Source organism: Ovis aries, chromosome 19 (assembly GCF_016772045.2).
Source record: "Ovis aries strain OAR_USU_Benz2616 breed Rambouillet chromosome 19, ARS-UI_Ramb_v3.0, whole genome shotgun sequence".
NCBI classification, from domain to species: domain Eukaryota; kingdom Metazoa; phylum Chordata; class Mammalia; order Artiodactyla; family Bovidae; genus Ovis; species Ovis aries.
The window spans coordinates 12,620,333-12,643,997 of NC_056072.1; the positions used below are offsets into that span (position 1 = coordinate 12,620,333).

General features: G+C 46.9%; 2 protein-coding genes across 8 annotated transcripts; both read left to right on the forward strand.

Annotated features, from left to right (window-relative positions):
• Positions 1–9,416: 9,416 nt before the first annotated feature.
• CCR8 (C-C motif chemokine receptor 8) lies at positions 9,417–14,246 on the forward strand. Of its 6 annotated transcripts, none has more exons than XM_042236524.1 (4): positions 9,417–9,503; positions 9,716–9,845; positions 10,111–10,223; positions 12,333–14,246. In XM_042236524.1, the coding sequence occupies exon 4, from the start codon at positions 12,364–12,366 to the stop codon at positions 13,420–13,422; it is 1,059 nt and encodes a 352-aa protein (XP_042092458.1). In that variant the 5' UTR covers positions 9,417–9,503; positions 9,716–9,845; positions 10,111–10,223; positions 12,333–12,363; the 3' UTR covers positions 13,423–14,246. The 6 variants fall into 6 exon arrangements, with proteins under 6 accessions (XP_042092458.1, XP_042092459.1, XP_060258076.1 ...); XM_042236525.1 differs by having other exon boundaries at positions 10,111–10,198; XM_060402093.1 differs by having other exon boundaries at positions 10,111–14,246.
• A 110-nt stretch (positions 14,247–14,356) lies between these two features.
• LOC101113538 (acyl-coenzyme A thioesterase THEM4-like) lies at positions 14,357–21,663 on the forward strand. 2 transcript variants are annotated; one of them, XM_027957912.2, is made up of 6 exons: positions 14,357–15,563; positions 16,502–16,700; positions 18,923–19,067; positions 20,097–20,207; positions 20,877–21,001; positions 21,443–21,663. In XM_027957912.2, exons 1-6 carry the CDS (start codon positions 15,294–15,296, stop codon positions 21,463–21,465), a joined length of 873 nt encoding a protein of 290 aa, XP_027813713.2. In that variant the 5' UTR covers positions 14,357–15,293; the 3' UTR covers positions 21,466–21,663. The 2 variants fall into 2 exon arrangements, with proteins under 2 accessions (XP_027813713.2, XP_042092460.1); XM_042236526.1 differs by lacking the exon at positions 21,443–21,663 and having other exon boundaries at positions 20,877–21,192.
• The last annotated feature ends 2,002 nt before the right edge of the window (positions 21,664–23,665 follow it).

A 23,665-nucleotide genomic window follows, 5' to 3' on the forward strand; every position in this document is an offset into this window, starting at 1 on the left:
GTGGATCTTGGGAAGGTTGTCCAAAATACCTGTAGGGTTGATCTGAGAATCGGATTTAGTATAAGTGAAATGCTGGTGTGGCAGGTTCAGGGCCTCTTTTAGGAGCTGTGGCCTCTGGGGACCTGGGAGTAGCTAAAAAGAAGACAGAGGTTGGTGGAGATCATATTGATGTTACCATGTCTTTGCTCATCAAGAAACTAAAATAGAGGTGTTCCCAGCCTGGTTCCAAAATGGATATGCTGAACCAAACTTTAATGTGGGGGGAAAAATAAGAGCAGTTATGCATTATTTTGTAAACTCTTCTTCTGTGCCGGGAACAGGGATGAATGGTATCAGGAGAGAAAGAGAGAAGCATCTGAACAGTCTGCCTTCACCCTTAACTCAGCAGTGCCTTTCCTGGGACAGGGGAAGAAGTCTTCCTGGCTTTCCCTCAAGAGCTCTCCGTATATCCATGACTGCCAAAGCATCCTGTCTTTGGCAAACATCCCAGCCCCTAGGCTCCTCCTGCAGAAGCTGGAATCAATAGAATAGACAGTAACCATAGGGGCAGAGATGCAAAGGCGCCCACCATAAGACAACACAGCGTGAGCTCAAGTTCACAAGCAGTGGAGATGCCCACTGCCTGAGGGCTAGTTCTCAGTTCTGGGGCAGACTCAACCTCAGGCCACTGACACTTAAAAAAGGAGCTCGGGGTACTCCCATAACCCCAACCAGGGCCAGCTATGGCTGGCCCCTGAGGGGCGCTCACAGAATGGAGATATCATTACTATGTGAAGTCGAATATGCCACTTTGGTGTAAGGATTATTTTCAGCTACAGGCAACTGAGAATCAGCCAATAGAGGAAGAGTTCTTCGCCCTTTCCTGGAGTACCAAAAGTGGGGCATACATTTCCTTCTGAGAAAGGTGCCCGCCCTGTACCAGAACAAATGACTCTTATTATCAAAAATGAGATGCTGACACCAGGTTTAGTCTGCACAAACAGAACTTATTAAAATAGCCCTGTTTTCCTCTGACTTCCGTGCTGGCTCAGATGGTAAAGCGTCTGCCTACAATGCAGGAGACCCGGGTTCAATCCCTGGGTTGGGAAGCTCTCCTGGAGAAGGAACTGGCACCCCACTCTAGTACTCTTGCCTGGAAAATCCCAAGGACGGAGGAGCCTGGTAGGCTACAGTCCATGGGGTCGCAAAGAGTCGGACACGACTGAGCGACTTCCCTTTCACTTATTTTCCTTTAGTTCCCTCATAGGTTTCCTTGTCACTCCATCATAGTTTATCATCCCTGGAAGCCCAAACTTCCTTTCCTTCTTTGAAATGGTACATAAGCCTCCAAATCTAACTGCTGTTTTGACTTTCACCCCTTTTCTGTGAATACCTGTGCACCTAAACATATTCTGAATAAAAATTATGTCTTTTCTCTTAATCTGCTTTTTGTTAGTTTAGTTCACAGACTCTCAGTTACTGAGTAAAGAAACTAGAGGAAAATAGTTTTCTCACCAACATACACTTAATAGTGATAAACTCAGACTTCCCTTGTACACCATTTTTTTGTCATGTAGATGCTTTTTGTCACTGGGAGAGAATTCCAAGTGGATTAGTAATTTAATCTATAATTTAGTAAGTTATTTACAAAATGGAAACCTCTCTGCTTTGCTATCAGTGATAGCCATTTTCTAAATGGCTAAAAGCTTAGTTTTGAAAAGATACCATATCATTGTTAAAGAAAACTTTCAAAAACTTTCAAAATAAAGAGGAACAGTCTAATATCTGACTTTGAATTTCTGCCTGTTCCATTCCAGAATCTGATCCCATGCATCTGTGTCTTGACAGTTGTACCATATATACCACCTTAATCTGCTTTTCTCATCATAAAGATTTTTCTGGGTTTCTACATAGTTTTCATATGAGTTCTTCCTTTCATTATTCATCATTCTTCAGAGAGCCATTTACCCCCTAGGACTTCTGTGATGAAAGTGCCATTGCTTGCTAAACTCCTTAAAGGGGAGTATAATATATAATTTCATCTTTTTATCTCTTCTAATGACTAGAGCAGTGCTGGGAATACACTTAGTCCTCAGTAAGTGTTTGCAGCCTTGAAAAAAAAAAATTAGTAGAAGACAAATTCTAGGAATAAAGAACCATGTAAAACACTAAGAGGTCTTATCAGTTCTTCTTGCATGCAATGTAGCATAAGTTTCCAGAAACTACAGCTAAAAATACAAATATTATACTCTAAGCCACGCATTTTTCTCCATGTTCAACCCTTCAGAGCAGTATTGCAGTCATACCTTTGATTGTATGCAGGCGATGTTCCTGACCACTCTTATACAGGAAATAAATATTTAGCAGTAACAAAAAAGTCTGTTTATTGTAGCTTTGTGGGGATGTAATCTATGTGATGCTGGGAGGGATTGGGGGCAGGAGGAGAAGGGGACGACAGAGGATGAGATGGCTGGATGGCATCACTGACTCGATGGACGTGAATCTGAGTGAACTCCGTGAGTTGGTGATGGACAGGGAGGCCTGGCGTGCTGCGATTCATGGGCTCGCAAAGAGTCGGACATGACTGAGTGACTGAACTGAACTGAATCTATGTGAATCTATATTTAGGTATGACCTAAATCAAATCCCTTACAATTATACAGTGGAAGTGAGAAATAGGTTCAAGGGATTAGATCTGATAGACAGAGTGCCTGAAGAACTATGAATGAAGGTTCATGACACCATACAGGAGGCAGGGATCAAGACCATCCCCAAGAAAAAGAAATGCAAAAAAGCAAAATGGTTGAGGAGGCCTTACAAACAGCTGTGAAAAGAAGAGAAGCAAAAGGCAAAGGAGGAAAGGAAAGATATACCCATTTGAACGCAGAGTTTCAAAGAATAGCAAGGAGAGATAAGAAAGCCTTCCTCGGTGATCAATACAAAGAAACAGAGGAAAACAACAGAATGGGAAAGACTAGAGATCTCTTCAAGAAAATTAGAGATATCAAGGGAATATTTCATGCAAAGATGGGCTCAATAAAGGACAGAAGTGGTATGAACCTAAAAGAAGAAGAAGCCATTAAGAAGAGGTGGCAAGACTATACAGAAGAACTATACAAAAAAGATCTTAATGACCCAGATAACCACGATGGTGTGATCACTCACCTAGAGCCAGACATCCTGGAATGCGAAGTCAAGTAGGCCTTAGGAAGCATTACTATGAACAAAGCTAGTGGACAGTTGAGCTATTTCAAATTCTGAAAGACGATGCTGTGAAAATGCTGCACTCAATATGCCAGCAAATTTGGAAAACTCAGCAGTCATCACAGGACCGGATAAGGTCAGTTTTCATTCTAATCCCAAAGAAAGGCAATGCCAAAGAATGCTCAAACTACCACACAATTGCACTCATCTCACACGCTAGCAAAGTAATGCTTAAAATTCTCCAAGCCAGGCTTCAGCAATACGTGAACCATGAACTTCCATATGCTCAAGCTGGTTTTAGAAAAGGCAGAGGAACCAGAGATCAAATTGGCAACATCCGCGGGATCATGGAAAAAGCAAGAGAGTTCCAGAAAAACATCTATTTCTGCTTGATTGACTATGCCAAAGCCTTTGACTGTATGGATCACAATAAACTGTGGAAAACTCTGAAAGAGATGGGAATCCCAGACCACCTGACCTGCCTCTTGAGAAACCTGTATGCAGGTCAGGAAGCAACAGTTAGAACTGTTAGACATGGAACAACAGACTGGTTCCAAACAGGAAAAGGAGCACGTCAAGGCTGTATATTGTCACCCTGCTTATTTTTAACTTATATGCAGAGTACATCATGAGAAATGCTGGGCCGGATGAAGCGCAAGCTGGAGTCAAGATTGCCAGGAGAAATATCAATAACCTCAAATATGCAGATGACACCACCCTTATGGCAGAAAGTGAAGAAGAACTAAAGAGCCTCTTGATGAAAGTGAAAGAGGAGAGTGAAAAGTTGGCTTAAAGCTCAACATTCAGAAAACTAAGATCATGACATCCGGTCCCATCACTTCATGGCAAATAGATGGGGAAACGGTGGAAACAGTGGCAGACTAATTTTGGGGGCCTCCAAAATCACTGCAGATGGTGACTGCAGCCATGAAATTAAAAGACGCTTACTCTTTGGAAGGAAAATTACGACCAACCTAGACAGCACATTAAAAAGCACAGACATTACTTTGTGGACAAAGGTCTGTCTGGTTAAAACTGTGGGTTTTCCAGTAGTCATGTATGGGTGTGAGAGTTGGACCGTAAAGAAAGCTGAGCACCAAAGAATTGATGCTTTTGAACTGTGGTGTTGGAGAAGACTCTTGAGAGTCCCTTGGACTGCAAGGAGATCCAACCAGTCCATCCTAAAAGAGATCAGTCCTGGGTGTTCATTGGAAGGACTGATGTTGAAGCTGAAACTCCAATACTTTAGCCACCTGATGCGAAGTAGAGACTCATTTGAAAAGACCCTGATGCTGGGAAAGATTGAAGGCGGGAGGAGAAGGGGACAACAGAGGATGAGATGGTTGGATGGTATCACCAACTCAATGGACATGAGTTTGAGTAAACTAAGGGAGTTGGCGATGGACAGGAAGGCCTGGTGTCCTGCAGTCCATGGGGTCGCAAAGTCAGACACAACTGAGCAACTGAACTGAACTGACCTGAACCATCCCTGATAGAGGTAGTCCAGCACTTCTGTGTCATAGAGAATTACCTAGATATGAACTCTGCTGCTGCTGCTAAGTTGCTTCAGTCGTGTCCGACTCTGTGTGACCCCATAAACGGCCGCCCACCCACTCCTCTGTCCCTGGAATTCTCTAAGCAAGAATACTGGAGTGGGTTGCCATTTCCTTCTCCAATGCATGCATGCATGCTAAGTCGCTTCAGTCATGTCCAACTCTGTGCGACGCCATGGACAGCAGCCCACCAGGCTCCTCTATCCACAGAATTCTCTAGGCAAGAGTACGGGGCTGGGTTGCCATTTCCTTCTCTAGATACGAACTCAGACACCAGCAAATATTTCTAGGAGATGAGACTGCAGACAAAGGAGAATGGGTTTAGGAGTCATGAAGCAAGATGTAGGGGAATACAAAGCCATTCTAAATTGCATTCTATATCTTTGTCAAGAGGTTTTCTTAAAAAAGTCTGTCCCTGAGGGTATTCTTTTCAGGATCTAGTGAATGTTTCTGTGCAACAGAAGATGGACCTGGCGAAAGCATCGATTCTTGAGCCCTGCATGACCTTGGCTGTGTAGTCTGGTTCTGGCTGCCTTCTTCTAGGATGCTGGGATCCCTGCCTTGTGTCCAAAGATGAGGAATGGAGGCTTCTCTTTAACTCCATCACAGTCTAGATCTTTAGAGCCGGGGTATAGTAGCTCAGATAAAAGCCAGTTAAGGATGCTGTGCTGTGCTGTGCTGAGTCGCTCAGTCATGTCCAGCTCTTTGCAACCCCATGGACTGTAGCCCACCAGGCTCCTCTGTCCATGGGGATTCTCCAGGCAAGAATACTGGGAGATCCTCCTCCAGGGGATCTTCCCAACCCACGGATCGAACCGGGGTCTCCTGCATTGCAGGTGGATTCTTTACCAGCTGATCTACCAGGGAAGCCCCCAACCACAGATATCAAGTCCTAATCCCTGGAATTTGTAAATGTAAACTTATTTAGAAAAAGGGTCTTTGCAGATGTGGTTAGGCCAAGGAGATTACGATAGAGAGATTATCATGAATTATTGAGATGGAACCTAAATGCGCTCTCAAGAGTCTTTATAAGATAGAAGCGGAGGGAGATTTGACGTAGCTCACAGAGGAGACAGCGATGTAAAGACAAAGGCAGAGATTGGTGTGATGTAACTCCAAGCCCAGGACTGCTGGGACTGCCACCAGGAGCCAGAAAAGCCAAGGAAGGATTCTCTCTGAGGACCCTGGAGAGAGCTCAGTCGTCCAAACTCCGAAAGTGTGAGAGAATAAATTTTTATGTTTCAAGGCACCAAGTCTGCGGTAATTTTTTTTTTTTCTTACAGCAACCTCAATAAACTTGGATACGTGGCAAGGGCAGACACAGGTCTACAGGGGCCCACACCAGCTCTCTGTGATGGCCCTGGAACTGTGGCAAGAGGCGGTCCTTTGGTCCAGGCTGTGTGGCCCTCTCCCCGGTGCTTCACCTGACTCCCTCATCTTCATAGTGCCTCATACACCATTCAGTTTATTGGAAAACTTCAGTCCACCAGGTGAAGGAATAGTAAATAGCAGGATTTCAAGGAACTCACAGTAAGGATGCCTGGGAGTATAAATCAGCCACAAAAACACCTCTGCTGACTGGGCTTGCCTCTCCCCAAGTCAGGTTGCTCAGTTGAACTTGGCCTCAACCAAGTGGCCTGGCTTTGTGGAGTGGAGGAAACAGGCAGGATGGAGGCCAGCCCACTCCCCAACCGGGCCCGTGCTGTTACCCTGCATAAAGCAAGGACGTCTGCGCCAAGGCCCATGCCATCATTCTAGCCCTACCTGGAAGCTGGTCTTGGGGGAATTCCACCCAGTCCCTGAGGCCTGCGTGGCCGAGGCGGGGAGAGGTCCAGGGTCCCTTCCACAGCTTCAGGTAAAGCAGGTATCATAGTTTCCGCCCTTGTGATGTGAATCAGCGGTAACTGGGAGCCCCTGAGTCTCCCTGTCTGTGAGCCATTGATCTTTGCTTATCACTGACAAAACTCTTGTAAAAGATCTGAGGTTTTCCCCAAACTACGTCAGCCCGTGAATAATGTGGGTGAGGGGAATTACCTAGATATGAACTCGGACACCAGCAGTTATTTATATGAGATGAAATTGCAGACAAAGGGAGGATGGATTTAGAGGTCGTGAAACGAGACATGGAGGAACACAGAGCCATTCTAAATTGCATCTAAAGAAAGAGGTTGAACTGTAGCGGTGAAATGGATGTCGTCTTCTTGGGGGAATTCTTAGCTCGCTCCCTGTTCCCACGAGGAACTTCCACATCCCTCCAGAAGGGGTGCAGTAGCGGAAAAGACAGCTGTGGTTCCACCTCTCTTCCTGACGGAGGAGGGGGGGTTGGGGGTGGGGTGGTGGTGATGCTGAGCTCCTATGACTGGCAGGTGGGGAAATTTTGTCACTTGTATCCGTTGGACCACAAACGCCAGAGGAATGGGCCCCTTTCTCTGTTCCCTTTTTAGGACAGCCTGAACTCCATGGTAAAGGTGCCCCTGGCTGTAGACCTTCGTGGTAAGGTGACCAGGTTGGTCTGGCTTTGTCAGGCCAGGTTACGTCCTTGCTTCTTGATATGGAGGCAGGAGACTGTCCTCTCTGCGGATGACTGAGCTTATCCCAGTGACCTGGTCTCACAAGCAGAAATAAGCCATGAGCTCATCACTTCACAATTCTGTTCCTGAAGTGCCTGTTCTCGACACCGTAAGGAAGAATCTGCCGCTTTTCTGCACACTAAAAACGAAATATCAGAAAGAGCAAGTTTAAAGAAAAATCCCACTTAACATTGCATAGGGATGTCCCTGGCCATCCAGGGGTTAAGACTTCACGCTTCCACTGCTGGGGGTGCAGGTTTGATCCCTGGCTGGGGAACTAGGATCCCATATGCCATGCGGCACAGCCGAAAAAATTAAGTAACATAAATTTTTTTAAAAAATGATGGTAAAGAAAGCCCTAAAAATAAGCTTAACCAAGAAGGTGAAAGATGTATACTCTGAAAACTATAAAATATTGATGAAGGACATTAAAGAGGATTCAAAGAAATGGAAAAATATCTCCTGCCCTTGGGTTGGAAGAATCAGCCCCCTGTACCACGGAACCCCAAGGCAACCACTGATCATTTGCTGTCTCTGTCATTTTGCCTTTTCCAGAACATTCTCCTGTAGTTGGAGTCAGAGAGCATGTAGCCTTTTCAGTTAGCAATACACACTTTAAGGCTTTCAGTTAGCAATACACACCTCAAGGCTTCTCTTTGTGGCTTGATAGCTGGTGTTTTAAGACCACGGAAAAGCATGTCATTGTGTACATTACCACAGTGCTGTTCATCCATTCATCTATCAAAGGACATCTTGGTGGATTCTCATTTTTTGGCAATTATAAATAAAGCTGCTATACATCTTTGTGCTCAGATTTTTGTGTGGATATGTTTTCAGCTCATCGGGGTAGAAATCAGGAGCATGATTGCTGGATTATATGGTAACCCTATTCTAGCTTTATAAGAAATTACCAAACAGTCTCCCATAGTGGTTGTGCCAGTTTGCATTTCCACCAGCAATAAATGAGAGTGCCTCTTAATCTTCTTTTTGTAAAAATTTTATTTATATGCTTTTCTCTTGTTAATCTTTAAAATACTTGTTTTTATTTATTTATTTGGCTGCACCGGCTCTTAGTTGCCGCATGCAGGATCTTCAGTCTTTGCTGCAGGATGCGGGGTCTTTGGTTGTGTTGTGTGAGCTCTTGGTTGCCACATGTGGGATCTAGTTCCCTGACCAGGGGTTGAACCCAGGCCCTTGCACTGGGACCATGGTCTTAGGCACTGGCCCACCAGGGAGGTCCCTTAATCTTCTTCCTTTCCAGTATTTGGTGTTTTGATTTTAGCCATTCTAACAAGTGTGTAATGATAATTCACTGTAGCTCTAATATACAGTTCCCTCATGTTCTTTCATATGCTAATCTTCCATCTGTATGTGTTCTTCGGTGAGATCTATTTTTGAAATTTTGGGGTTTTTTTTGTTATAGTGTCTTGTTTTAGCCTTGTCATTATATGTGATTTTTAAGCATTAAAAAAATAGAAGTATAGTTGATGTTCAATATTACATATGTACAATATTACATATCACGGGTGTACACCAAAGTGATCCACAATTTTTAGAAGTTGGACTCCAGTTATAGTTATTACAAAACATTGCCCCTGTTCCCTTATTATTAATATATCCTCGTAGCTTATTTTATCAGAGAAGGCAATGGCACCCCACTCCAGTACTCTTGCCTGGAAAATCCCACGGGTGGAGGAGCCTGGTAGGCTGCAGTCCAGGGGGTCGCTAAGGGTCAGACACGACTGTTCGACTTCACTTTTCACTTTCTTGCATTGGAGAAGGAAATGGCAACCCACTCGAGTGTTCTTGCCTGGAGAATCCCAGGGATGGCGGAGCCTGGTGGGCTGCCGTCTATGGGGTCTCACAGAGTCGGACACGACTGAAGCGACTTAGCAGCAGCAGCTTATTTTATACCTGATAGTTCCTACCTCTTAATTCCCTACCTCGACCTTGCCCCTTCCTCTCCCCACTTGTAATCACTAGTCTGTCCTCTAAATGAGATCGATTTGTTTTTAAACTTTAAAAATCATTGTAGGGAGCAGCAGTAGACCCGCCCCTATTTTGCCACTGATCACAGATAGATAAGATACCTGCAGAGAAGCTGTTCTCCACTGAGCTGCCGACACACAGCAGTGCAGACTCTGAGGCAAAGAAACTAGCAACACTGAAAACCTCCAGAAGGCAGGCTCTCATTAAGGTAGGTATTAATAAGCATCCTTGGGAGAGAAAGACGTAAGAAGCAAGGATAGTTTTATGTCCTTGGGGGGGAGGCCGGGATTTCAGAAATCTGGCATGAGAGGGGACGCTTTTCTTTGCATATCCCCAGTGTTTACAAACCCTGCTTATGTCTCAGTGCCTGTCCATAGCGGTCTACTGGAGAAAAGCAAGCCATGCCATTCTTCTCTGCAGGATGCTAGGAGGGTGTCAAAGCTCCTCCAAGAGTGGGAAGGTGGATAGCAGAAGATTCTGCCTATCCCCAGGCATCTGGGGAGGAATCTGTCCTAACGCTGCGTGCATTGCGTCTATGACAGGAAGGCATGTAGGTATTGTTCTGAAGGAACAAAGCTGGCAAGCAAATTTCATCCCTGACTAGATGCTTTCTTAAATGACCACAGGCACATCCCACCAAACCCTTAAAAGCCTTCTTGGCCTCCTTCTCACAAACTGAAAAGCCTCCTTTTCAGTTTGAAAAGCAAGTCCAAGTTTACTCTGCTACAAAGTAATCCAGAACTTGGAAGGCAGATGGTCTAGATGCTAAAAGACTGTAGCTTTTTTACTCTTTTTTTTTTTTTTTTAACCCACAGTGAAGTACAGAAAAGAACAAGGATTTGGAGAACACAGATGCAGCTTTTGAGTCCTGGCTCTGTTGCCTCACCCTTCGTGTAACTTCAGGTACTGGACAAAAGCTGAGACTCAGGTATGATTGTAACTCCAGAAAGAGAAAGGAGATATCAGTGCCTGCTTCACAGGGATGCCTGAGGAATAAATGAGGTGATGTATGTAAAATTCTTGGTGCACTGTGATAAATGCTAGGGCTCGCTAATACTTTCCACAGATTTTAATGATGAAGGAACAGAGCTGGGAATGTGGAGTGGATAGGAAGGATCTAGGGAAGAAAATGAGTTGAAGACTTCCTCTTATCTCAGGATATTAGGAGAGCAGAACAGAAGGACCAAGAACTGAAAATTGTTTTTTAAAGTAACTGTAAAAGACAAGTGAGGAGGAAGATGTAGGAGGGGAGACTCCTGTTTTGAAAGATGCTAGCCACATAAAAAAGAGATCCACCTCCATACTTCAGAAACTGTCTTACAATGTATTTTGTGTATATACTTAGGTGAAATTAATATCTTTAAAAACGGCTAACTTGATTCGCATTTCAAATTATAGAAATGTGGCATGGTGGAGAGGGATGCCTGAGTGTCCAGTAAGCAGATGCCTTGGAGAAATGGTTAAGTCTAGATCAAAACTGCCTTGAATGTAAATATCAGTTTGAGGCGAATGACCATGTTTCAAATGTGAATCTTCCCTTCACGTTGTTTATCTCTGTTAGAGAAGGAAGGAAGGGAGGAGAAGGGAAAGAATCAAAAGCAAATATGGGACTATGCTGGTCGTGGCTAATTCTGAGAGGTAGAACTATAGGTATCTAAGTTTTCTTGGCAAATTTTGGTTTTTCTTATCCCACCGAATCCCTCTGTATTAGTTAGCCTGGGAAGTTTTCAACTTTTTAAAATGCAAATAGGCTTTACTTTCTAGAGAAGTTTTAAGTTTACAGAAAATTTGTGTAGAAAAGGCAGAGAGGTCCCAAGGTAGAGGTGGTGGTGGTGGTTTACTCACTAAGTTATGTCTGACTCTTTGCGACCCCCATGGACTCTATAGTCCACCAGGCTCCTCTGTCCATGGGATTTTCCAGGCAAGAATACTGGAGTGAGCTGCCATTCCCTTCTCCAGGGGATCTTCCCGACCCAGGGTTCGAACCCAGGTCACCTGCATTGCAGGCAGATTCTTTACCAGCTGAGCCACCAGGAAAGCCCCAGAGAGGTTCCATATAGCCCCTGTATTATTATTCTGTTTAAGCTGCCATCACAAGATGCCAGGTGGCTTAAATGACAGGAGCTTATTTTCTCACAGTTCTGGTGCTAGAAGTCCAAGGCAAGATGCTGACAACCTGGATTTCTGGTGAGAGCCTCTAGGGCCGCCTTTACACTTGGTTGTCGTCTCACAAGGACACAGGTCCAGTTGGATTAGGGCCCCATCTGGTGACCTACGTTAGCTCCTCATTGGACTGTCTCCAAGTTGAGTGACACTGGGGGTGTCCTGGTCAGTGTGGGCTCCTGTAAACGGAATGCCATGGACTGGGTGGCTGACAACAACAAAATTTATTTATCACCCTTCTAGAGTCTGGGAAACGCACGATCAAGGCACCCAAGCAGTCAGATTCTAGGGAGAGCCCTCTTCCAGGATGCTAACTGCCAAATTCTCACTGTATCCTCACACACTCTAGAGCAGAGAGAGGGAGCGAGCTCTCCTGTTCTTCTCATCAGGGCATTCATCCCATTCATGAGGCTGGAGCTCTCATGTGTGTGGGCGTGCTAAGTTGCTTCAGTCATGTCTGACTCTTTGCGACCCTATGGACTGTAGCTCACCAGGCTCCTCTGTCCAAGGGATTCTCCAGGCAAGAATACTGGAGTGGATTGCCATGCCCTCCTCCAGAGGATCTTCCCAACTCAGGGATCGAACCTGTGTCTCTTACATCTACCTGTATTAGCTGGTGGGTTCTTTACACTGGCACCGCCCGGGAAGCCCTGCACCCTCCTGACCTCACCTAATTCGATCACTTTCCAAAGGCTCCACCTCCTGATACCACCACAGTGGGGTTAAGGTTTCAACACACAAAGTTCGGAAGGACACATTTAGTCCATAACAGGGCTTTAGGGCTTCAATATGTGAACTTGGTGGGGAGCGGTGGGGCACAATTCAGTCTGTATTTTTAAATTAAAAATGTCGCTAAGAAATGAATGTCTCTTAGGAGCCTCTGTGGCTGGCCTCCTCCTGCCTTGATGGATTACACACTTGAGCCCAATTTGACAACAGTAACTGACTTCTACTATCCCGACATCTACTCGAGCCCCTGCGATGGGGAGGGGAGAGACAGCAAGCTGCTTCTCGCCGTCTTCTACTGCATTCTGTTTGTATTTGGTCTTCTGGGGAACAGCCTGGTCATCCTAGTCCTTGTCGCCTGCAAGAAACTGAGGAGCGTCACGGACGTGTACCTCCTGAACCTGGCCCTGTCCGACCTGCTGTTTGTCTTCTCCTTCCCCTTTCAGACCCACTATCAGCTGGACCAGTGGGTATTTGGGACCATAATGTGCAAGGTGGTCTCCGGCTTTTACTACGTCAGCTTCTTCAGCAGCATGTTCTTTATAACCCTCATGAGTATGGACAGGTACCTGGCGGTTGTCCATGCCGTCTATGCCTTGAAGGTGAGGACTATCAGCATGGGCACAGCCCTGAGTCTGGTGGTGTGGCTGACTGCCCTCGTGGCCACCAGCCCGTTACTAGTATTTTACCAAGTGGCCTCCGAAAATGGCATCCTACAGTGTTACACGTATTACAATCAGCAGACGCTGAAGTGGAAGATCTTCATCCACTTTGAGGTGAACATCTTAGGCCTGCTGATCCCGTTCAGCATCCTGATGTTCTGCTACATCCGCATCCTGCACCAGCTGAGGAGCTGCCAGAACCACAACAAGACCAAGGCCATCAAGCTCGTGCTCATCGTGGTGGTCGCCTCCCTACTCTTCTGGGTCCCTTTCAACATGGTCCTCTTCCTCACTTCCCTGCACGACATGCACATCTTGGATGGATGTGTCATGAGCCAGCAGCTGACCTACGCCACGCACGTCACAGAAACCATTTCCTTCACCCACTGCTGCGTGAACCCTATTATCTATGCGTTCATGGGTGAGAAGTTCAAGAAACACCTATCAGAACTATTTCGGAAGAGTTGCAGCCACATCTTCGTCTACATCGGGAGGCAGGTCTCCAGGGAGGCCTTGGAAAAATCATCCTCGAATCATCACTCCACTCGCTCCTCCACCATAGACTACATTCTGTGAGTCTGTGCAGGGCGGAGCATCCCTCTGCCTCCATCACCCACCTTCTTGAAATAGAAATGATTCACGCTGGAGGTGGAGGCTACATTGAAGGGAGACTCTTAGAAAGCTGGCTGGAGACGCAAGACTTCTTTCATGATATTCGGTGAATTACTACTATTGCAAGTCAACCCTCTCAACTTTCAAAGACTTTGTCACTATTTTCTTAAAATAGTCGATAAGTTTCACTGTGTTAGCTATAGGGATTCCCCCCCCCCCCCCCCCCGCCCAGGTTTTGGAGTATCTTTATCAAATACCAGCTTTAATTTTATCAAATGCCTTCTCCTTATCTATTGAGGTGATCATGTAGTTTTCCTCCATTATTCTGTTAATTTCGTGAACTATATTGATAGGTTTTCTTATTTTAAATCAACCCATGTTTTCCCTAGAAAAAAATGACCTCATGTTTATGATCATTTCAACAATAAACAATTGGATTCTCTTGGGATTTCTGTATCTGTGTTCATGAGCGATACTGACCGGCAACACTTGTGACGTAGGAAGTGCCTCGGATCTTGAACCATGCTGGCCTCGCTCAGGACATTGCAAGGGACACCTTGGATTTCCCGGCCTGGACCCTGCTCCTCACTTACAAGCTGGCCTGAGGTAGCATCTCTGCATGTCAAGGCAGACACGTGTGAGATAAGGTTGAAGATGGTGATGACGGTGCTTTCTGTCTTGCCTGCTCCATAGACGTACCCGATGTCCCACCTATAGCCTATAAATATCTTTGTGCACATAAAAGGTTGTTATTACTATAATAAAAATGCACAGCCTTTAGCATTTTACTAGCTCTGCAGTTTGGGGCGATGTACTTTACCTGTTCTCTGCTTCAGTGTCTTTATATGTAAATGCAGATATTAACAGCAATAACGATACCTCTGATTTCTGTGAGACAGTTATGCAAGGTTACGAAGCTGTGTTCTAACGCCACCTACTGTTCACTCACTGGGAGTAGCAAGAGTCCCCTAAAGCAGGGTGGAAAGAATGGGAGCTCATTCCTGCGTGTATCTGGTGTGTGTGTGTGTGGTATGTTAAGAATGTGTCAGGGAAAGGCTGAAAAACTGTTTCCGATTAAAGGAGGCTAAAGACATGACAATTAACTGAAATATATGATCTTAAACTGGATTCTGGGTTGGTGGAGGGGGAATGCTCTGAAAGACAGTTTGGGAACAACTGGTGAACTTTTAATTTGGGCTGTTTATGAGATAACATTGGAGAAGGCAATGGAACCCCACTCCAGTGTTCTTTCCTGGAGAATCCCAGGTGGGGGAGCCTGGTGGGCTGCCGTCTATGGGGTCGCACAGAGTCGGACACGACTGAAGTGACTTAGCAGCATGAGATAACATTAAGTATTAAAATTGATAAAACAGAGAAACAGGTAGAACAGCAGCTGGGGGTAGAAAGTGCAACAATCAGCATTGCTTGTTAACTACCTACTTAGGACATAAACCCCATGAGGTCATCGACTTTGTCTCTTATTCACCCCTGTGCCTCCAGAGTCTGGAACAGTTCCTGGCACGTAGTATGCGCCTAATTAACATTTGTCAGATGAATAAATGAATGGGCCTCTGAAACAAGACACAGTTAAGAACAGGGTGAGGTATCAAAGCCATCTGTCCTTCCACATAGAGACTGAGGTTATCCGCTCTGGCTCCTGGTTACTGTTTGTCATCCCGGTGAACCTGGCCTGCAAAACATTCTGATTGACTCAGTTGTTCCAGGCACACAGCCAGAAATACATCTGGCAACTCCCCAGGTCAAATACATGTGTAACTTACTAATCCACAATTGCCTAATGTCCTTTCTAGTTCCGCTCCCCACTGCTTGGCCTGATGCAGGAGAGGGACGTGGGACGGCCTGGCCCTCAGAGGACCCACACAGGCTCTGATTGGCTGAGTCCGAGCCTCAGGTCTGTGCTCAATTACCAGGAGGAAGGCTTGCCTTTGGCAGAAAGTTCAGTTGGCACGTCTCGGTTAGACATCATGCTGCAGAGAGGTCTCAGGTGGCTGGCGAGGCCCCAGCAGGCAGCACGCCTTCTCCCAGCCCTGGCTGGCCAGCCCCGGATGCTCTGGGCAGCCTGGATGCCAGCCCCACTCATCACTGTGAGTACCCACGTTGCATCCAGATGCGGGTCACTGTGAGTGTGGTCAGAGTCTCAGATTGAGGGAGCTACAAGGGACCTTAGGCTCCTTTGACAGATGAGAACTCAGAGCCAGGACTCCTGATTCCTAGAAGATGCTTATGCCACTTGGCCGTTTCATCCTGTATGGAGGGGTGCACCCTCAGACTGGGAACTTAGTGACAATATCTGGAGGCCCTCCAGTCTTACTGACTCTGCTGAACCTTTCCCATATGGTTAAGTGGGGTTGCCGAGCCCCAGAGTGAGCAAGTGAGCAGAATCAGGGAAAGAGAATCTCATTAGTGGTGATTCAAGGGAAAGCAGTGGTTACTGTTTAACATAACATTTTCCAGACAAAAAAGAGGCAAGACTAAAAGAAAATTGTGGGTAAGAGTCAAGATGAGGGAGCAGGAGGTCAAGGAGTTCGTGTCTGCTCATAAGTAGGAACACCTGCTAGGCGCTGGAGGGAGGTTCCTGGACAGCTAAGGAGATGAGAGGAATCCCCATATGACGGGGTAGGATGTGGAAGGGAAGGAGAAAAGCAAGAAAGGTGGAGGTGGGATGCCCCTCATGGGGGCTGGGGTAGGGGAGAGGTTCCCATGCTTGGATGGGGCCTACTCATGGCGAGCAATCAGCAGAACAGAAAGGGACCTTCGAGGGACTGGAAGATCATAAGAAAATGTGACCAGCATCTTCCCTGCCCACTTTGGCCCCAGCAAGTCTGCTGTGGTCACAGGTCTGAACCCCCACCCCTCAGGGTCCCCTCTGGCCTCCTGGGTCTTGAGCTTGATTCCTGCCCCCCCCACCCCGGACTCCCCAAGGTCACTTCCCGGGCCTGAGTCCTCCCCCACCCCAAGTTTTCCTTCAGCTCTGCTGGCCCTGTAGGAGCAAACACAGTCAGCTACCTTTTGAACTTCCCAGGTCTCAAGAAGTCACCTCCATTCCGATTTAAAGGATTATTCCCTCCCGAACTCTGGCTGGAGCCCCATCATGGTGAGGCTGTACAATGAACTCATGGAGAAGACTGTGGATGGGACGTGGACGCGACTTTCCGGTTACCGTCACTCTTGGCAGTTCCTTAAAGAGGGGGACCTAGCTAGGATCGCTAAAGTTGTCCCTGGTACGTTCACACCCCTGTATTAGGAGCGCTTCACCAGGGTTGGAGGAGGGCTCTGGAGAGTGCAAGACGGTTGGCAAAACTTTGCTTCTGTGTGTGCATTTTCCTCGGGGAGCTCCGCGCTCCAGCCCAGTTCCCACACCTCCCATGTGGCCTGCATTAGCCTGAGAGTCAGGTGTGAGGCAGTCTGGACATGGTGGTCCTAGATTCACACACTATCAGGCTAGAAAAGGAACGTGGAGGCCGTCTAGTCCAACCCGTTCATTTGACAGGTGAGAACACTGAGGTCTGGAGAGGCAACAAAGCGAATTTTTGGGAGAGACTGGACTAGAGTCAGCGATTCCTGGCTCCCAGATTAGTGCTCTCTCCACCCCTGTCTGCAGTCACCCCTGGCGTCTCCTTACACCTGCCAGCCCCACCATCTCCTGTAGACCAGACAGGTGCAATGTCAGTGAGGAATTGGGAAGAGGCAGTGCCTGGATTAAGGGCCAGTGCCTTCACCCTGGTACACCCAGTTTTGGCAGCTTAGTGATGCTACAGGGGGCAGGATCTTACTGACCTCTGGGGCCAGGAGCCAGAATCTGCTGGGGACAGAACTCGCGCTCCCTCTAGTGGTCAGCTGAGCTGAGCTCTTGAACCAGTCGGATGGAAAACAAAAGATGAAGAGAGGCGTTCAAGAGACAGGAGGAACCAGCCGGAAGTCTTTTATTTATAGTCTATACTTATATACTGGAGAAGGCAATGGGACCCCACTCTAGTACTCTTGCCAGGAAAATCCCATGGACGGAGGAGCCTGGTGGTCTGCAGTCCATGGGGTCACTAAGAGTCGGACATGACTGAGCGACTTCACTTTCGCTTTTCACTTTCATGCATTGGAGAAGGAAATGGCAACCCACTCCAGTGATCTTGCCTGGAGAATCCCAGGGACGGGGGAGCCTGGTGGGCTGCTGTCTCTGGGGTTGCACAGAGTTGGACATGACTGAAGCGATTTAACAGCATACTTATAGACTCTGTTTATAGTATATAATTTTATATACCTAAGCTGTCATTCAGAATTCTGCTTTGAGGGGAATTCCCTGGTGGTCCAGTGACTGGGACTCTGCCTTTTCACTGCCGAAGACATGGGTTCAATACCTGGTTGGGGAACTAAAATCTCATAAGCCATGCTGCCAAAAAAGAAAGAAAAGAAAGAAAAGAAATTCTGCTTTGAGATTCTTGGCAAAAAAGGTGTTTGATAAGTATTGGATGTGCTGTGTTAGTCGTTCAGTCGTGTCCAACTCTTTGCAAACCCACGATCTGTATAGCCTGCCAGGCTTCTCTGTCCAAGGAATTCTCCAGGCAAGAATACTGGAATGGATTGCCATTCCCTTCTCCAGAGGATCTTCCTGACCCACGGATCGAACCCTGGTCTCCCCTGCATTGCAGGCAGATTCTTTACCCTTTGAGCTTCAGGGAAGTCCTTAAGTATTGGATATTGCAGGCTTAACCTCTAATTGCTGCTGCTAAGTCGCTTCAGTCATGTCTGACTCTGTGCGACCCCATAGATGGCAGCCCACCAGGCTCCCCCGTCCCTGGGATTCTCCAGGCAAGAACACTGGAGTGGGTTGCCATTTCCTTCTCCAATGCATGAGAGTGAAAAGTGAAAGTGAAGTCGCTCAGTCGTGTCTGACTCTTAGTGACCCCATGGACTGCAGCCCACCAGGCCCTCCGCCCATGGGATTTTCCAGGCAAGAGTACTGGAGTGGGGTGCCATTGCCTTCTCCATTAACCTCTAATTAGGGCCTCTAACTTATCCCCATTTCCCTCGGAAGTCATACAGTATAAACAAATCTCACTGAGAGCTCAGGCCTGTGGCAGTGAGAGGAGACACATACGCGTGTTCTACAAAAAGGACTGTCGCCGGCTTACTCCTAGATCTGCAGCAATCAACGCATTCGGATTAGCGATTGTTATTCAGCTAAAGGGAACAGTGGTGTCCTGAATTCACAGGCAGTTGGCTCCTCACTGGCCCTCACACCACTGACCTCATCCTCCCCTTGGAAGCTGCTCTTCTCCATTAGAAGTTTATCGGACCATGCCCGTGTTGGCGTGCCCATGGGAAGGTGAGGGTGGTGGGTTTCCTGGGACCTCCTCTGGTCGGGTGCTTTCTGCCCCGGAGACCACACCGCCCTGAGGATCAGACTCCTGCTTGAGGTCTTTCTTATCGAATCCACTCTTCCCTCCAGTCCAAATGGTAGAAGACGCCCGCCTCTTTCTCCGGATCACAGAGATGGAGAGACTCGGCTTTGAGTATGTCATCTTCCACAATAACTCTGAGAAGAAGTGCATCTGCTTGTTCCAGCCTGGGCCCCTCCTGGAGGGGCTGCCTGGGTGAGGCATGCAGGCTTGTCCCAGCCAGTGGCTCAAATGGGCTTTATCTTGGTCCAGGAACAGGTGGCGGGTGAGAGCCCAGCTGGGGGCCCCCGGGTCCCTTCAGCAGGTTCTTGGTGGGTGGGTGGTAGTGCAGTCACTAAGTTGTGTCTAACTCTTGCAGCCCCGTAAGCAGTAGTCTGCCAGGCTCCTCCGTCCATGGGATTTTCCAGGCAAGAATACTGGAGAGGGTTGCCATTTCCTTCTCCAGGAGATCTTCCTGACCCAGGGATCGAACCTGGGTCTCCTGCATTGGCAAGTGGATTCTTCACCAACTGATCCACCCCTAGATTCTTGGCTACCTCAGCCTTATTCTGCTGGCTCCCTGGGCAGCGAGGCTCTGCCAGTCCCTCAGTGATCCACCCAAGGTGTGGCCTCTCCCTGTTAAGAACATCCTTAACCTCCTAAATGGCAGTGGAGTAAGCCATGGAAGTTAGAAATGAGAAGGGGGAAAGCTATTCTTGTTTGGTGCTAGTATATATCAGACCCTTTACATGAAGCTTTGGCTGTATTAATTTCATACTCACAAAAATTCCTAGGAGATGTTCCTCTCTTACAGATAAAGACGCAGATGGCTCAAGTGGTTCTGTGACTGAGGTCACATGGCTAGAAACGTGAGATTTAGAGTTAGGGCCCTCTGCCTGTAAAGCCCATGCTTTCTTCACGGTACCATGCTAGTTCCCCCAACACCCACCCAGAAGGGAGTACAAGGTTCATCAGAATTTGTGGTTGGGGCTGGTGGTGGGGTGGGGGCTTCTCCCGCTTCTAGTTCATTCTCTTCTAAGCTGGTGTGACTCACTTCAGACAGCGGTGTTTGCTCCCCCTGCTCCTGCTCTGCACTCACATCTCTGCTCTAAACGGATCGATAGAAGGATCTGGTCCTGGATTGCAGGGAACCCTTCAGCACGTTGCCTCACTGGAAACTGGCCATGCGGAGTGGAATCCCGGGTGACTCTCTCCTTCCCTTTCTCCCCTTGTCTGGCCCTGCAGGATTACCCATGGTGGCGCGCTGGGGACCATGATAGACACCACGCTGTTCATGACGGCCTACTGCAGTGCCAATGCGGTCTTCACCGGGACCATGACCATCACCTTCAAGAGGTCTGTCTCCTTCCCTGGGTTCCAGCTAGGAGTAAGCTGACATGGGCTTATTCCAGGGGTTCCAGCTAGGAGTAAGCTGACACGGGCTTATTCCAGGTGTTATGATGGAAGATAAGAGCTCGTGTAGCAATCCTGAGTACAAAAAGGAGTTTCGACTTTTGTTTTTCTCATGGACCAACCTAAACTTGTTGGATGTTCCCTTTTCATCCAAGTTCAAGGTGATGAGCTTGAACGTGGGTTACGTGTTCTGACATAAAAATACACTACACAGGACAAATGATAAGCTACTTTTGGCCACCTCTGATTTAAAGAAAGCCAACCCATGTGCCTGTAAATACTTAACTCAGTCCACAAATAATTACTGGGCTGCTACTGAAATGATAATTCCTGACACGTGATTAATTTGTTGTTAAACTATCACACATTATTTTGTCCAATCTTTATTATAATCCTGGGAGGTTGGTACCATTATCTCCAGCTTGACGAATGAAGAAGCTGAAGCAAACAGACAGCTAGCAGGCGACAAACACAAAGGCCCTGACATCTTGGCCCTTGGAGTAGACGTCCAGGACCCCGACTCCGGTAGCCTCCAACCCCTGTAGGGTCATCCCCCGCAACCTTTCTCAGAGACCAGGCTACCAGCCACTCGCCCCCACTGCCCTCTCCTAGCCCGATCACCCTCGGCTCAGTGGTGAGGCTGGAGGCAAACATCACTGGCGTGGAAGGAAGAAAGGTGTTTCTCTCTTGCGAAGCCCAAAGCAGCGACAGGACCGTCCTCTTTGCCGAAGCTTCTGGTAAGGCCATGAGAATTCTCGTTTCCTGCTGTTGGTGCCCATCCTTGTGACAGGCACAGAGGGTGGCTGTCGCAGCACCTGCCCTGGGAGACTCTTACAGGTGTGTGTTTGGGGTTCAAAGGGATGCTCACATGGAGAGGAGCCTCTGTAAGTTATAGGACAGAGGCCATCATAACATTCCCACTCACCGCCCTGGGAGAAAGGGGCTTATGGCGGGGGGGGCGGGGGGGGGGCGGCTATGGCAGCAGAATGTACATGGTATCTCCTCTCCTGGCTTCCAAAAGGCAAAAGCAGGCTCATTGCTTTGACAACAATAGAGGGAATTTAGTTATTTCCAGAAGCAGCTCTGGCTCCAGGCAGACAGGAAAGGTCTCCCTGAACTGGTTTTTCCCGAAGGCAAAACCTGGGAGCCTCTTATCTCTGTGTTCTTCACCATTCCAGCCATCTTCTTCCAAATCAAGTGATACAGGTGCAAGGCACCATAGGCTCATCTCCTCCTGGCCTAGAGGGCAGGAGACCAAAACTTCCTTTGGAACAGAGTCTGTCTCTCCACCCACCTCCGGCTGCCAGTGTTTACCCCAGCCCTTTCCTCCTCGGATGGCGAAAACTCCTCCAGCTGTCCGAGCTTGTTATGAATAAACTTTGAAAAGGGATATCATGTATCCAAATGGACATACGTGCATTTCTTTCTGCATAGAGATGTCTATGGTCAGTGGGATGGGAAAGTGTAGTGTGACATTAACACCCAACTCAGAAAACAGAAAAAGGGCCAGACTGGGTTTGAGGGACCCAACGTGTAACTGCAGAAGGGAGTAAGGTCACCGAAGCAAAATCATGTTCCACCGGCTACAGACACGTCAAGGGAGACTTGCCCAATGTTAATTAATGATCTTGTTTTGAACTGAGGTCACACACAATGTTTTCACCAGGTATTTTTCCTTTTCTTTTTTTCTGTTTGCTTTTTTGTTTGATTTTTTAATTCACTCCTCTAAATTCTACCATGGAGTACTGCCCTAAAACCTTTACTCATCTGCTGATGGGTAATACTCCTTTTACATGATCTTATATGTGGGGGGAGGATTGAGGAGGAGGGGGGACTCTGGGCTCCAGCGTTGTGAGTGTAATAGGAACAGATACACAGGAGGAAAACCCAGGCCGGCACCAACCATCCTTGAAAACCAGCCCATTTTATCTGAGCCCAGAGCCAAGCCAGTACCTGCTGAGGGTGGGGCAGTGGGCAGCAGGCTTTCATTCTGGGTCCTACCTCTATCCCATTCTCAGAGTGGCCAAGAAGAGCCTCTAAAACACACCAATTGATTATTTCTCATAAGTAGGAATTCTTGCCCTGTGAGGACAGAAAAGTAGGCCTTCCTTTAAAGACAAGTTTCAGCCTAGTTCAGCATCGCACAAGGAAAATGAGCCTTGCAGCTTAGAAGAAGAGGTGGCAAAAAGTATACAGCAGTGACCCAGCAGGCGTGCCTCTGTATTTTTTATATTCACTCTTTGCCTAATCCCCTCTGATGATAAAAAGCCCACACTTTCTTGCCTGTTCCTTGTGCCTCGGAAGTACAGGAATCTAAGCCTTAAAACAAAACAGCATCTTGCTCCCTGAATCATCAGTTTCTTTTCTGACCTATATTTCCTGAGTGAAGAATGGATGGTGGGAAGTAGTGAAGGCTGCCACTATGAAAAGTCTGGACTTCATTCTGCAGATAATCAGGACTCCTGAAGATGTATGCCTGCCTTTTCCAAAAAGAGTGTCAGGATTCTAGCAGTAATAGTTTTCCACCAATCAGCCAGATAGGAATAATGGGAAGTTGAGAGACCAAAATGAAGATTATTGATAGGGTCCAGATAAGAGGAAGGAACCATAATCTTAACCATCTAGACCAGTGCTGAACAACAGAAAAGTAGTTCAAGCCCCAAGTGTAACTAAAAAATTTTTTAATTGAAGTATAGTTGATCTACAATGTTGTGTTAATTTCTGCTGTACAACAAAGTGACTCAGTTATACACACATATATATATATATATTCTTTTCCATTATGGTTTATCACAGGATAACAAATGTAATCTTAAGTATTCTAGTAGCCAATTAAAAAAGCAAAAGAGGTAAAATTAATTTTAATAATTATTTTACCTAATACATCCAAAAAAATCATTTCAACAGGTAAAAATGAAAAAAATTGTTTATGAAATTATTTCATCTTATTGCCATGCAAAAAATAAGGTGTGTGGATGACTTACAGCACATTTCTGACATCAAGCTCTCAGCATTTTTTAAAGGAAAATGTGGAAATGCCAAAACAATAAAGTCATGGTTACGGAAAAATATTCCATACTGCTTCAGTTTTTAATACAAATGAATTACAAATTCAACACAAATAAATACAAATTAAATCAAGTTTAAAAGTCTGGACTTCAGTCATACTAGCCACTTCGCGAGTGCTCAGTAGCCCCAGGTGGCTACTGGCCACTGCACTGGGCAGAGTTAAGTCTGGACTGTAACTATGCACAGACGTGGCACCTGAAAGCATCCAGCACTGCAGACTTCCCTTGAAGCTCCGGGCTCAGGGAAGCCGCCGATCCTGCAGTCCCGGACGTCTCCACCAGGAGGCACTAAGGAGCACATCCTCGCCAGCGCGCGAAGCGCATCCAACCCCG

Coding starts and splice junctions, on each gene's coding strand:
- CCR8 (XM_060402093.1), top strand. CDS start 12,322: ATGTCTCTTAGGAGCCTCTGTGGCTGGCCTCCTCCTGCCTTGATGGAT.
- LOC101113538 (XM_042236526.1), top strand. CDS start 15,294: ATGCAGGAGAGGGACGTGGGACGGCCTGGCCCTCAGAGGACCCACACA. Junction 15,564..16,501: donor TGCCAGCCCCACTCATCACT/GTGAGTACCCAC, acceptor TGAACTTCCCAG/GTCTCAAGAAGTCACCTCCA. Junction 19,068..20,096: donor CTCCTGGAGGGGCTGCCTGG/GTGAGGCATGCA, acceptor CTGGCCCTGCAG/GATTACCCATGGTGGCGCGC.